Source organism: Thermobia domestica, chromosome 1 (assembly GCF_964235325.1).
Source record: "Thermobia domestica chromosome 1, izTheDome1.hap1.1, whole genome shotgun sequence".
Classification (NCBI taxonomy): domain Eukaryota; kingdom Metazoa; phylum Arthropoda; class Insecta; order Zygentoma; family Lepismatidae; genus Thermobia; species Thermobia domestica.
Genome location: NC_137454.1, coordinates 164,877,709 through 164,893,477, shown reverse-complemented (window position 1 = coordinate 164,893,477; position 15,769 = coordinate 164,877,709). Strand labels below are relative to the sequence as shown.

The 15,769-nt window shown below is 34.8% G+C and overlaps 1 protein-coding gene across 5 annotated transcripts in view; it reads right to left on the bottom strand.

Annotated features, from left to right (window-relative positions):
• Nucleotides 1-15,769, bottom strand: part of LOC145690662 (protein SERAC1) — a 95,997-nt gene that overhangs the window by 1,893 nt on the left and 78,335 nt on the right. For all 5 annotated transcript variants that reach the window (XM_081765810.1, XM_081765792.1, XM_081765800.1 and 2 more), the window contains 2 exons: nucleotides 6,075-6,141; nucleotides 4,376-4,575 (listed from right to left, as the gene is read on the bottom strand). In XM_081765810.1, the coding sequence (XP_081621936.1) occupies nucleotides 4,461-4,575; nucleotides 6,075-6,141 (182 nt within the window). In that variant the 3' untranslated portion in view covers nucleotides 4,376-4,460. The remainder of the gene's footprint in view (nucleotides 1-4,375; nucleotides 4,576-6,074; nucleotides 6,142-15,769) is intronic.

The following is a 15,769-nucleotide window of genomic DNA, read 5'->3' as shown; positions in this document are numbered from 1 at the left end:
TAAGGACTTTATATCTTGAATTGGAATTATTATCTTTGCTTACACTATTAATTTAAATATCCCACGCTCTAATGATGAGTTAAGTATGCAGATAATCTCTTATAACATTACGACTTGTAAAAAGTAAAAATAAAATTACAAATAATTTAAACAAAAGGAAGCTGTTAAACAGGTAAAAGTTGTGTAATATTACAAGTGATGTGTCTGTTTTGTTGTAAATCAATTATAACTCAAATAAACAAACTCCTTCGTTATTATGGGTATAATAGTTTGAAAAAGTTTAGTTCCGGAAAATACATTATATTATATTAGCACAATTCATTAATCACCTTACTTGACTAATATTAATCCTTTGATATCCAAACTAGGAAGTTCATTTTCAATTATTACAATCTTTTTTAAAATTATAAATTACCTGTAAGTTTCTATTACCTTTGATAAATACATAAATTCGACACCTAATCAAATCAAAATCTATTATTACCAGGAATTTTGTAATAATTAGTAATTTAGCATCGTCGAATAAATTCTCTAATTCAATTCTAAAATAAAGGATTGAAGTGAAGTGATGAAGTTCTCTTAAGATGGTTTAATTGAATTAATAAATAATATTTCGAAATCTTCAGCACTCGTACGCAATATCAATCTAATCACGTTCATACCGGTCACGACGACTCGGAAAATATGGCTGTCGATTTGGGTGAATTCACAGTGTTCAGTAGAATAATATTATGAAAGTTCTCTTAAGTGGAGCTCTATTCGAGCCCTTATAGTATTTGCTCTGCATTTAATTATCTTGAAACTTTATCTTATTTCTTTGCCACAATTACGAGTCATTTATTAAAAAAGACTTAATAAATTGAGCTACATTAACGTCAATTGTTTCGTGGAACATTCTTTTTAAATATCGATATCTGATTATCAGCTGCGTACACAAAACTTCTATTTGAGCACACCCTATTACATGTCATACATGAACGTCTCTTTGTGGAGTACGTATCAATGGGTGTAATCAAATCTACAGTGTTCAGCCAATTGAATACTTAAAACATTTTATAATATTATGATATTTCTATTCTGTTATACATGCATTAGTGGCTACATGCAAATTATTTACATTGGTGCTTAGGAGAAGTTACGTGACAGTTAAAAAGCAGATAATTTTTTTTTCCATGTGCTCTTGTCCGCTAATGATTAACAACACACTTGTCTCGCATCGTCGGTCTGATTTCTAGAACAACACAAGTAATATCTGTATAAATCTCAATGGCCTTATAACATCTGCGGAAAGTTGGAACGTGTGTTGCTTTGTAGGCTACAGAGTTCATTTAGTCGATTGTAATTCGTTGCCACATAATAATCTTCTATTGTTAAGAAATTCACATTAATTCATTATTGACATTTACTGCAATTCTTTTATTTGAAGAGTTAAAATTGCCAAATATAAGATGCTCATTTTATTTCAATAACAAACTCTGACGAAGAAAAACATGAACCACATTAATCATTGGTCATTTGTTTATAGGCTCCAGGACTATCTTTTGGTACAAGATGTTCAGGATTCAATTCAATAAGCTCTCATTATTATAAATGAAAGTCGTTGAATGTTAACTAAAGAATATACTGCAATTTTACTCATCTCCAACATTTTCTTAATATAATAATTTTAATTATATTATCATTATTCCTTCAATTCTTAAAGACCTTCTTTCTTGTCAAATACTGGAATCGAAGGAAAAACTCCTAAAAACCTTATGTGATATATTTAATTTAATCATTTCTGGGAAAGTACCAACGGAAGTTCGCCCACTGTTTTTCGGTGCCAAACTTACAGCGCTAAGAAAAAAGGATGGTGGAATTCGGCCCATAGCGGTTGGGAATGTTTGGCGCAGAATATCGGCAAAAATTGTATGCTTTAGAATACGTGAGCCAGTTAAGAACTTTTTATCCCCCCATCAGCTTGGTGTCTGTGTTCCTAATGGTGCCGAGGCAGATGTTCACGCAGCCCGAGTTTATTTCTCTTCTACTCACTGTGCTACTAAGGCGGTTGTAAAATTGGATTTTCGTAACGCATTTAATGAGCTTCGCCGGGATACTATGCTTGCCGCAGTGATGAATAATTTTCCTTCAATTTATCCATATGTTTATCAATGTTATGCTCAACCAAGTGACCTGTTTTTCAACGGAAACACTATTTCTTCTCAGAGAGGTGTACAACAAGGTGATCCCCTGGGCCCAGCACTTTTCTCTATAACCATTCACTCTTTAGTTAAATCACTGGATACCGAATTAAACATTTGGTACTTAGACGATGGAACAATTGGTGGTGAACCCGAGATAGTTCTTTCATCGTTAATAGAAATAAATAAGAAGGCATCACTTCTTGGCTTGCGTCTTAACTTTTCTAAATGCGAGATTGGTTGTCTTGGAACAGATGAAACTGCATTCGACGAAATCTTTAGAAGATTTAATGAGGCCGCACCAGGCATACGCCCTCTAACAATTCAGAATGCTTGTCTTCTGGGTGCTGCTCTTACGTCGGAAGCACTCACTAACGTGCTATTGAATAAAATATCTACTTTAGAATTGTTCTTGTCTCGACTTCCTTCAATTTCAACCCATTCAGCATTTTTCCTTTTACGAGCATCTTTGTCAATCCCTCGCTTAACCTATTTTTTTACGATGCTTTCCATCTTGGCATGAAAGTTCTTTGCTGGAAAAATATGATACTGTCCTGAAAACTGGCCTTGAATCAATTCTGAACTGCTCCTTAAATGATGACTCTTGGACGCAAGCATGTTTACCTGTTGGTTTGGGCGGTCTTGGTATTCGACGAGCTGTGGATATGGCGATTCCTACATTCTTAGCGTCATACCACGGATCTCTGCGTTTAATCGAAGCTCTCCTTCCACAGGGTTATTGTTTGGACCCAGATGGTTCAGTTCAAGAAGGCTCTAGTAAGTGGGCAAACTTAGCAAATACAAGCCTTCCGAAAATTAGCAAAAAGTGTTATCAGTCATCTTGGTATACACCAATTGCATGTCAAGTACATAATCATTTGTTACAATCTGTTGTTGTTCCGGAAGATAAAGCCAGGCTTCTTGCTGCCTCGTCTCCCGAAGCGGGTGCATGGTTGATGGCGATACCTTCTCCGCCTTTAGGCCTTCATTTGTCAAATGAAAGCTTTCGAATTGCTGTAGCCTTACGTTTAGGCTTAGCAGTTTGTGAGCCTCATCGCTGTCCAGCTTGTGGGGATGAGGTTAACCAACGTGGCCTGCATGGCCTTTCATGCATGAAGAGCGCTGGTAGATTCGCCCGACATTCCTCTGTAAATGATATAATACTACGAGCCCTCAACACAGCTGGATTTCCTTCAATACGGGAACTTCTGGTTGCTGTCGTTCGGATGGAAAGCGACCAGATGGGATGACACTAGTTCCATGGATGAGAGGAAAATGTTTATTGTGGGACTTTACATGCGCTGATACATACGCTCATTCAAGTCTCCCTCTGTCAGTAATGAACGCTGGAGCTGTTGCTAATCGCAGAGAAGCTGAAAAGCAAAGAAAATACAACCACCTTCTCGAAAAGTTTGTTTTCACTCCAATCGCTATTGAAACCAGTGGTGCTTGGGGTGCAAGAAGTCTTGAATTTATTAGGGAGGTAGGAAGACGCATTTCTTGTGTTTCCGGCGAAGTTCGCTCCACAACTTATCTTATACAGCGCATATCCATTTCTATCCAACGTGGTAACGTCTCGTCGGTCCTTGGCACTTTACCACCTGGCAAGGAACTGGACGAGGTGTTTCTACTCTGAGAAGAACTGTTTTATATATAATAGGTCTTGGACAATAGTTTTTCTTTTGATTAAAATTGTATATCAATAATATTTTAGTATTATGAACATATATACTAATTAATGTCTGAATAATAAATTCGTTTTGAATTTTCGTCGTTAACAATGTAAATATTCAACCACTGAAAATATCACTAAAACGAATAGAATAATTATTTTTGATTGTTGACATTTACGTTTCTGCTGTAATATAAAATGATTATTCTGATTACAAGAAATAAAATCACCCATAGTTTTGAAACTCTGTATGAAGGTTTCGAAAAATACACACTTTAGTGTTAAAAAAAAAAAAAAAGAAAAAAAAAAAAGAAAAAGAAAATGCTAATTTTAAAATTTTTATACAAATTTCAAACTAAGTCTTTCTTTATTATTCACTAGCTCTATTAAGATAATAATAATAATAATAATAATAATAATAATAATAATAATAATAATAATAATAATAAATGAAATACATACTTATAGAAGCTTAATTTTATAATGCTATTTTATATACAGCATATTACACAATATACTTTACCTTTTCTTCCTACTAGGACACATTAACTGGAAATGGCACAAGAATTTTTTCCTTGAGAGTAATGATTCGTTCATTTCCAGAACATTTAACTTAAGAACCACAAAGTTTTAGGAGCAGTGCACATATTGTCTAGCACTGGTTTTGTCTTTGGACACACACTGTGGATCATTTGAACTACTTTCTGATACGTGAAAGACTGCCTGCAAGAAATGTTTCCAATATAAAATTACATTATTCTTATTTTTCATTTTACCTTTAGATGTGTTAAATGCTTTCATTAAGAAATAAAAATAATAAGTTCAAAAAAATCTTCAAGATGATTATAATCAGTGATTCAGCACCACTACGCGCTGTTGATAGGAAAGTATTAATCTGAGATTTTTCATTTGCTCTTCAGAGTAAGAGTTTAACATACATGGATGTTTTTGAAGTTTCCCTAGCTTTAGGAGTGTCATGGATTATGTTAGATAATCGCATCGACATGTAATCACTTGTAAAGTCATGATGATACACTTAAAATTGTGGAATTGGCAATATTGTGATATAATTGTCTCACGAAACAAGCAAACAGCTATTACAAGATGATGTTCATAAAACATGCATGTGTGTTCTGTGGTTTGCTTAAATTAAACCGTGACACAATTCGCAGAGTTCCAAAAGAATTATAGAAAGCAAGTTCCAAATGCAGAATTATTAAAAGGTGGCTTTGATAACTTCGAAGAAACTAGAAGTGTTGCTTAAGGTATATAACCAACCAATGCACTTAAGGTCACAATATTCCATTAGAAGAAGGAGTGCAGAAATAGAAATGGACGTCAGTTCAACGTATTAGATTCTAAAAAGATTTCTACGTGGTAGCACTGAACACTCTTCCTTTACGTTTGGTTTCGAGGTGAAGGAAAAGGTGAAATGTTTGTGTTTCCTCTTATACCCCCCTGATTGTGGCTTGCTACAGTAAAACGACGACGTCACTGAAAGTAGATCAAACAGGGGCAATCTTGGAGTTATATGACCTTGTGTAGTTTATAAGTCAAAAATTCAAGAGTAAAGCTAGTGAAACAGGGGAAAAAATATGCCAGGTATTTGGTAGGAAAGTAGTGAACGAGCGGAAAGTACAACGATTGGTCTAACAAATTCACGAATCTCTCTAGAATGCACCACAAACCGTACATATACTAGCACTCACTCACTCAAGGCAATAAAGCACTCAAGACGGCTATATTATATTTTAATTTATACAGTACGTAATTTTGCACACAAATGTGTTACCTGAAGAGGTAATAATTTGTTTTACCGATTCAATATTAAAAGACAAATTCTGACCAAAGCATATATTATCTAATAAATAAGTAATAATTAGATAATATATGCTTTGGTCAGAATTTGTCTTTTAATGTATACAAGAAGTTCCGAAGCTACAATGAGTGATGTTGTTTCTATTCTTGTGACTTCAATTTACAAACAACTAATGTGTAATTTGTTGGTTTACTTTCTTGTCTTTTTTTCTTTCTTTTTAAAACTAAATTAGATAACTTAGTCGAAAGCAAGAGATATACACCTACTCGTAGTTATGACTTATTACCTTGATTTACTATCTTTTTTTGGTGTTGCAATTTTACAAATAATATGTATATACACATTAGTTAATTTTCCGTACGAACCGCTATTGATTGTATACATAAAAAAAGGAAAATCTCACCTGTTGGGTGGCTTGCAAATACTCAAATGGTCCAAAGGCAATACGTAAAATTCACCCACTCCTGGATCTACAACGTAATGAAGTATTTATAATAAAGATAGTATATAAATTTTCTTGAAAAAAGATTTATAAGTAAGTAAATTTAACTTCTACATAACAAATCATGTCTCAACATGCTATAGTTCTCTTTAAAGCTATATCCTCTTCAGTCCTGGCACTAAGCGGTCCACATTTTGTTTTTGTAACTATCGCTGGAAATATGATGATTGTTGATGCCAGCTAATGAACAAGATTAGTAATAAACACAGGTGGGAGGTACACAAACGTTACAAAGCAGTTTCTACTACGATGCAAGCCTCACAATAGAAGGAAAAAAATAAATAAATAAATAAAAAATAAATAAATAAATAAATAAAATAAAAACCAGAGTTGCACATATGTGCACCTATGGACTGAAGAGGATATAAGCTTGATAAGGTATCTCAAACCGTGACAGATATAAACATTGGTAAAGTTTGCAACACTGTTCAAAATTATGTAATTACGGACATGTTGCACCAAAAGTTTTTGCTGTAATGTTATACAAGAAAAGGAAAGCAACAATCATTTCGGGATTCTCACAAATACATCATTTTAAGCAGTATGTAACTCTCACTTGCAATGTGTCGTCATAAGTTAATTAAACCTATGTCAGCTGGATCGGTACCCTACATACATAGCATTTGTCACAGTGCCTATGGTTCATCAACATCAAAACAGGATGTATTTCCGAAGAAACAACTACACAACTCGAAGAAAAGCCCTCTTGCATGGCTGAATTGTGAGCTATTCGATTTATTTTATGATAAATTATAGGTAAACCTCTATTCTGAGTTTTATTATTGAACCAATTGCTGTGTATCATTAGACAATAAAGATATCTAAAGTAATGTCATTTTGCTGTGATATACAGACGCATACCATACAACTTATTGACCTGAAGTCAATAACATGAGTCACTACATTACAATTCATCAACAGTATTTCTGGGTATCACTTATCCTACGCGGGATCACAGTTTCATGTACGTCGCATTAACATTACTTCATTTATTATCATTACTTTTACTTCGTTTCATTTCATCAGCATAACTTCGTTTCTTTTTATTAGCATAAATTAATCAATTACATTAATTACTATTTATCATTATCGTCAATTATAGCAGAAAAGGAGACTGTAACAAATAAGTCACAGTTGTAATATAATTGTGACTCATTTGGTATCCTGATCAATCATTTAAAAGATTACTTTATGCAACTTCAATAATAGATATATTGAGTTAGCTGGTAAATATTAAATAATACTTTAAGATCTTAGCACAGATTTCCGATTTACAATACATTACATGTCACTGTCTCAGCAATTGCTTTCATTAGGGTTATGACCAAGAGAAACTTTCCAGAAACGCATAAATGTTATCACAATAAGATCAAAATTAAACAAATTAAATACAAATTAGAGTTCCAGGGTTTGAATACTTAAAATTCACTATACAGCAATAATTTGAATTAACGTCGTGATGTAATACCATAATTTATTACATTTTGATTCTGATTTAAGTTCATAGCCCTTATATTTCGACAAAATTCTAAAATCTGAATTCCATTATGTACAAGAAAAAGTTATCAAACATATATACAAGAGCATGCATAACAAACACAAGAAGTTATCAATATTGGAATTCATATAGATTTTCTAGAGATAACAGAGTATAAATTTTTCACTGATTTAAATAACAACAATATAATATTTGTACAATACTCAAAGTAAAAACACGGAAATAGGAATAAATAATACATTAATTCATTCAGAAGTTAAATCGGAAGCAGTACATTATGAACTAAACGATTAGGCTTAAATACATACGGCTGTTACATCAAAATATAACACTTTCTGCCCAAATTAATTCAAGTTTGTAACAGCACAAAGGTTAAGATTGCTTTTACAAGTATAGCAATCTTAACTTACCTATCTCGTATCTCTGGAAACGTTTAAAATATTGTATTGCAGCAAAGAGCGTTATAATATTTACGTCTTTTGAAAAGCATCTACATGATTGAATGTGACTTGTCTAAGCTGTTTTTCGAAATAAATGCATTCGAAACTAGTCAAATTTTCAATTCATTGGAGATTTGTTTCTATTCATCCGAAATACGTTTATCATAATCACAGTATTCGACATTAAGGTAGCTTGGGATATGAATTGTATCGTCCGTGTCATTTGCATAATCACTGCTGCAGAGGCCTTCAAAATTCGGATATTTCTGATCCTGTAAAGATCTTAATTTGTAACACTAAATAATAAATTAGATATAGTAAGCTTTCGTTGTAATTATAATTTGAAAAATACAACTTTATGTTCGGAAGGTAACACTGTTAATCCGGTGATATTGCAGAGTAAGTCCAACAATGACCTCTAAATCGATACATGGATCACACAAAATTTGATTGTTTTTTATTAATTAGTTTACAAGTTAAAAAGGCATTACAAGATAAGCGTTTGATCCTATTCAATTTTATATACAGGGTGTCCCAGAAAACATGTGGGTAGATTCGTTGGACCAAACTGATTAGGATTCCTCAATACCATTTGCGTGACTGCGGCATCGTTTTCGAGATACAGGGTTGCCCATTGAGACGCATTACTAACTCTCGAAAGTGGTAAATACAATTCAAAACTTGGGCATACCAGTGATAATATATTGCAATAAGGTGCTGTGTATACAATTAGTGTAAAGAATACATAAAACGTCAGTGACATGGAGGCGACAGTGTTGCAAACCGTGAATAACATTATATTGTAGAAAATATTACTATGACAGGTTATTGCATATTTAATGCCCTTTGGTACAGCTGAACAAAATAGGGGAAGACAATAATTCTGTATTGCTAACTATCAGGAATAAAGATGACATCACGGATTTGCACTTTGACGTGTGTTTCGAAACATGTGTGATCGGTATCAATATTACAGGTTGGGTTTAATAATAGCAGCACCAAAAGACAACAAACGAGCAATAAACTGTTTGAATAGCAAGGAAAAAATTCAGGTATACGTTTGCGATCAGATTCCTCGTACGTTCAGTTGTGGATGTGATGTCACTTTTGAAGAATGGCAGACAACAACAATGAGAAACTATGTGGCTCTCCTAGTGTTTTCCTATGTAGAATGTGGATATTACAATTGGTCTTCAATTATTGCAAGTAATTACAAAGTGATAATAATAATAATAATAATAATAATAAGAAGAAGAAGAAGAAGAAGAAATAATAATAATAATAAGACAAAGAAGAGGTAAGGGAAGAGTTTTAATTCTACTTTACAGTGTCTATGACGAGAACCGACACGATCTGGAAGGATTTCAGACCTTCAAGGCCAGTTTGCATCCGCCTATGTGAACAAAGACTGGGGAGATACGCGAACGAAATCTGCAAAAACAGCATTGGTCTATTTAATGGATGTTTTCGACGTCAGTGATATTCTTCTAGTCCATTATTTAACGCTTTAGTTATATCAAATGCCACGTAGCAGTTTGAGCTGCCTTCCAATACGTAATAGTGTAAATGAAGGTAAGATTGTGACAACACTCCATTTTTAATTGCCTCAGAATCACGCGCTTCATGTCAGTGGATGCTATACGAGTCGGTTTGCAGGAAGAACCAAATGCAAGTTTCGAATGGTGCATTCATACACATATAATGAGTACACTCCCATATATGGAGAAGCCAAGCAAGGAGATTTATCAGGAGCGTTTTCCGAAAAGGTGACAACCTGCACACACCAAATTTACAAGGCTTGAGTGTCTGCGTAAAACAGGTCGTCTGTGTGCTACTAACCATGAGCATGACGTTCCCAGAAGAAAAAATGAAATGATATGAAATCTTTAAGTTTTACGTCGCACGCTTATGCCGGTTCGGCTAAAGGAGACGGTGATGATGAGTGAAATGGTGGAATGAAGAAAGTGGGAGGAAACGGAAAACCCCCGAGAAAACCCACGAGCACGGTGTTTGTCCACCACAAAGTCCACACGGCGCGAGCTAGGATCGAACCAGGGACCCCAAGCACCGGAGGTGAACGCTCTACCACTGAGCCACCGCGCCCCCGACGTTTCCAGAAGAGTTCGCATCATCAGATTGGAGGAACAAGTGTTACAACGTGTTGAAGACAATCCTTCCTTCTGCACCCCGACAATCGCACATGCCCTCAATGTTGGCCATATGACAGTGTGGCGTGTTCTTCACGATGAGCATATGCATCCTTATCACCTTCAATGGTTTCTTGACAGAGCAGTTCACACACTTATTTTCATTTAGTGATGACGCTTTCTTCACACAGTCGGGATACTTGAACACAAGAAACAGACACGTATGGACAACTGAATATCCCCATGCTGTACATTAGGGTGGAGTGAAATAGTGGTCAAAATTTTTGGGGGGGAATTAATTTTTCTAATAGGGCGGAAAAGTTGCCTTATCAGTAGAGTACTGTATCACAAAAATATTAGTCTCGTTAATTAATTCCTTTGGGTGCCACACGGGACTTGAAATTTGGCTGAAATCCAATATTTTTATCCGTATTGGTAAAAGGGACAAAATTATTTTTTTCTGTATTATTTTTTCTAATAGAGAGAAAAAGTTGCCTTACCATTAGAGTACTGTGCCACAGAAATATTAGTCTCCTGAGTCATTTCCTTTGGGTGCTATACGGACTTGAAATTTGGCTGAAATATGTATTTTTAACAGTGTTGTGAAATGATGCCATTTTTTTTCTGTTCGGAAAAGTTGTTATACAATATTGTATCACAAAAACCTCACTCCTCTGAGTCAGTTCCTTTTAGTGTTATAGATATAGAGGGCTCGAAAAGTTAGTTGTAACGTACTTATATTTTTTACATTATACTTGAATGGAAAAATGAAACTAAGTATCTTACATATATGCTATATTCGAATAAAACATCTTTATAATAATTACAAATATTACACAAGTTTCATAACATGAACTTTTTTGTTTCTTATCTTAGTTTGAAAATCAGTTGGAAAATCTTTATAAACATATGTGAACAAACATAAAAAAGAACACTACCTTGTACGTAAAATTGTACTAGATTTATGTGTAGTCTGTATTACCCTACGTATATACTCGACTACAGGCATCATTGATAAATACTGTATATTAATAATATTAGAGAGGTTAGTGAGGCGATTTTTCATTCTTGTCTGTTTGAATATAAGCTAAGAAAGCTTTATAATATGATATGTGAAAAAAAGATGACAAAAATACACCACTCAGTACAAACATAAGATTTAGGTTTTTGTGTGGAGTGTATGTTACAATAGACATCTTCACACAATTTTTAGATTAATTGCAGATATATAAGAAAAATCATGTAATGACATGAACATTTCTGATCTCAGTTTGAAAATAACCTAGGAAATCTTAATATACAAACAATATGTGAAAACATGACAAAATACATTACTTTCTATTCTTGAAAATGAGCTAGGAAAACTTCATATCAAAATAATATGTGGAGATACATGTCAACATACAATTACACTGTAGAAAACTCTGACTTTGTGTTGAAGACAGGCGTACGTCTTCGTGACTCGAGTCTTGCCCTTATGTATTCATCTCGTGCACTTACACCACAAACACAAGACAATGCTTCTGTCACCAATTTTACACATCGTTCTACAGCTTGGCTAAGGCATGGAATATTCGGAATTTCAATATTTGTAGTATCACCTTGAATGACTCTATGAATATTCGCAGCAGTGAGATCCATAATAAGTGTGTGTGTGTGTGGGAGGCAAGTTATAGCCAAATCTGTCCAGTTTGTGAGTTTTGCGTAGTCTTCAGCTTCAAAATTGAGTAATGGAATGTCGTAATTTCTGATTCCAGGCATTTGCGAGGTTTTTGCCTTAAGGACTCGTCTTAAGTCCAGTTCTCTGATATGTTTCTTCTCATCTGTCATCATAGAGAGGAGAATGTTTTCAGGATGTGCAAAGTATCCATTTCTTTGAAGTACAGGATCAATGACAGCGTTGTACTTTTCAGAAAGGAAGCGCGATAACTGAATTATTTTGAAGAAATGTCTTGACTCATCTGTGCAAAAACGTTTCTGTTTTATGCTGAACCAAACTGGCTGGACCAAACTTTTACAACTACTGAGAGAGCACTTTTAATTCTTCTGAAGGGTTTCTTGTAGCTACATACAATCGAATAATTCTGTTTGCTGTAGGAACCCACCTGACGTGCGAAATGTTCCCTGAATAGCGTTTTGCCAAAGAATCAGGAAAATGTCCATTTGAAACAGCCCTGCAAATCTCATACAAATATTTCTGATCCGCACTGAGATCATTATAATTCTCGAAAGCTGAAAGATGGCTCTCAATTACATCTTATTCCACAACTGGTTGGTTTTCACAATTTAATAATGATCTTCTAATCTGTCCAGAAAATGCATGAGGACCTGTTGTCTTACCATCAATTGATTCTAGCAAATGTCTTAAAGGGAGTTCATTTACGTGCAGCAGATAAACCAACCATTGCAAAAGTCTCTGAACAGTCTCTTCTAAACGTCGTATTATTCCACCCTTTCTGCCAGTATTTGTAGCAGTCCTTGTATTTGTAGCACGAAAATTTGAAATATTTTCACTCTACGTATTGTAAAATGCTTTGGCAGAATAAAAACACATACTCTCTATTTCAATTCTTTTTAGTTCAAGTTTCTAAGACAATTATTTGGCAGGATATCAACCATTCCTCTAGTCTCCTTGCTCGCCAACCTAAAAGTTGGAAAATTTTGCGGAAGGAAAGGGTTAACCATGCTGGTGGCACCCAAAGATAATAGATTTCAACGAAAATAAATATTGATTTTTAAAATACTTACTAAGGAGCAATAATCCGCACTATTAGAATACCGATGTGCAAACTTCAATTTTTCACTCCACCCTACTGTACATTCCTGAGGCTCTCAATATCGTTTGTCGGTCAACGTTTGGGCTGGAATTGTAGAAGACCAGCTGAGAGGTCCATATATTTTACCTCCATGTGTTAATGGACAATATTATCTGACATTTCTGAACGAAGTGCTCCCTAAACTCATGGAAGATATCCTATTGGTAATATACGCGTATGTGTTTCAGCACCATGGTACAGCTACATACTTCACTGCAAACGTTCATGAGATTCTGCACAACATACTTGGAGAGAGGTGGATCGGTCATGGCGGTCCAGTGGCTTGGCCTACGCGCTCACCAGACTTGGCACTTCTGGACTTTTTCCTTTGGGGTTCCATGAAGAAGCTTGTTTATGAGAACCCAGTGGAGACTTCGGAAATTCTAGTACGAAGAATTGTGGCAGCTGAGGACAAATACGTAAAACGCCAGGCATCTTTCAACGAGTTTGCCAGAATCTGCACACAAGGTATTCTAATATAGGTGGAAACTATTTCGAGCAGTTTCTTTAATGTGTCAGCAGGGATTACGTTCTAGTACTGAGTTATTACAGTTCATATTTAAGGCTGTGGATTTTTCTACTGTTTCGGCCTCAGGATAGTAACAAACTGACGTCTTTATTGTTTTTTCTGCGGTTTATGGCCTCAGGACAATTAAAAACCCATGTCACTTTTCAGGCCTCCCAGCAGGACATTGAGAAAATGTAGGATAGTTTGATTTATAAAATAGGACAGTTTGGTTTCTACAATAAAATATTACGCTCTGAAGCACAGAAAAAATACAAATGTATAGTAAGAAAAGGCCACCCTTCACCCGCCAATCTCCCAAGACTTTTCCAGTATTTATTGCAGATTTTCCGGGGTACCAACAATTTTGACTACAATGCACAAACACAAATCAGTAATGCAACTTGGAAGTATTATTTCTTTAAGGATACCACCTCTCCATACATTCTGAATTACACTTTTCACGTAACTTTTTCTTTTGTTTTTATAATTTTTGTGCAAACAATAGAATTTGAACAAGGCATTGAAAATAGTAAAAACACTAAAAAAATGCAGCTTCAATATTGTTAGAATTTAGAACATATTCGCACTACCTCAGAAGAAAAAAAAATGTTAAACTTTTATTTATATGATTACCATGACATTTAACACTTTTTACATGTTATTCATATGTAATTTTGAATACACCCAAAAGTGTTAACTATTTCTCTACCTTCCTACTATCCTTCTAGTTCTTTTATTTACAGATCAACTCTGTTTTGACATTATTTTTCATTACTTCGTATCTTTCTAATGGAAAAAGAAGACTGATAACTTATTTCTCTGTAATGAAATATTTTAATCTAATTAAACATTGAATTATTTGATCAACGTATTTCCTTCTGAAATAAATAATGTAACAGCATTTCATTCATCATAGCTCTGCAAATTATATATACGCTTCTAACAACTGTTACACAAGAAAATGCTAACACAGCTTGCGTTATAAGAAACTAGAGCATGGCAAGATTCCTCAGCTAAGCTTCATTGGGGAAGACTAAACACAAAGAAAAAAAGAATAGACATGGGAGGATAGGAAAAAACAAATTGAAAAAAATAATAATGAGGATTAGTGACTAGTCCCTCAGAAAAAAAAGCGAAGATACATTTAACATAATTATTTATTTAATAATTACCAGATACAGCTCTGAGGCCATTTTATACTGGATATCTAACAATAACAACAACAACAATGGAAAGAATTTGGGAAGGTATCGGCCAGGGCCTGTTTTAGTAGGTACAATCCCAGCATTTGCCTGGTAGGATTGAGGGAAACAATGGAAAACCCCAATCAGGATGGTCGGCAGCGGGAATCGAACCCGCGACCTCCCGAATGCGAAGCCAACGCTCTACCACTTGAGCTACTTCGCTCAGGATATTGCTAATATGTAGCAATTCAGCCCTTGGCCTGTATTTTTAATAATTCAATCACTGAAAAATATAGGAAATAAAGGACAAAATTAAAAAATAGGACATATATAGGACAAAATTAAAAAATAGGACATGTATAGGACAAATATACACAAATTTCCAAAATATAGGAAAAAACAGGAAAATAGGACAGCGGTTTTAGGCCTCAGGACAATTAAAAACCGATGTGTCCCATCCGATGTGGCATCACCTGGACATGGTGAATGGGCGTTACACTAAGAGGGCCACAACTACTCACTAACTTGGGCGCAAACGAACGCACGAAGCGAACGAGTCGAAAGAGTCTCGTTAGTTCTTTAGAAGCAATTAGATGTGAGATTAGACAGACGGACGGGGAGCTGCTATTAATGAAATGTTTGCAAGACTGGCAGTCAAAATACAAGTTGCATAGGAGATTAGGTGTCACTGAGCAGATGTGGGAAATGTTTTCAAAACATAGTATACAGCGTATTGCACGTATATTGGGAATACCGAAACTATTGCAAAAATGTCCGTTTCACGAATATATGGTTAGAACTGTAATGGTAATTATTTATTTTGTATTTTATTGTACGTTTTGTATACCTAGGATCTAATACACCTCAACAAATCACAATTTAATGCTAAATATTGGAGAACTGTCCCGCTTCGATTTGTATTGTCTGTTCGTCTAGCTTTCGATATTTGCTTCAATTTTCTCTCGCCGCTTCGCTTCGCGTTCTCTGTATTCCTACCCTCAAT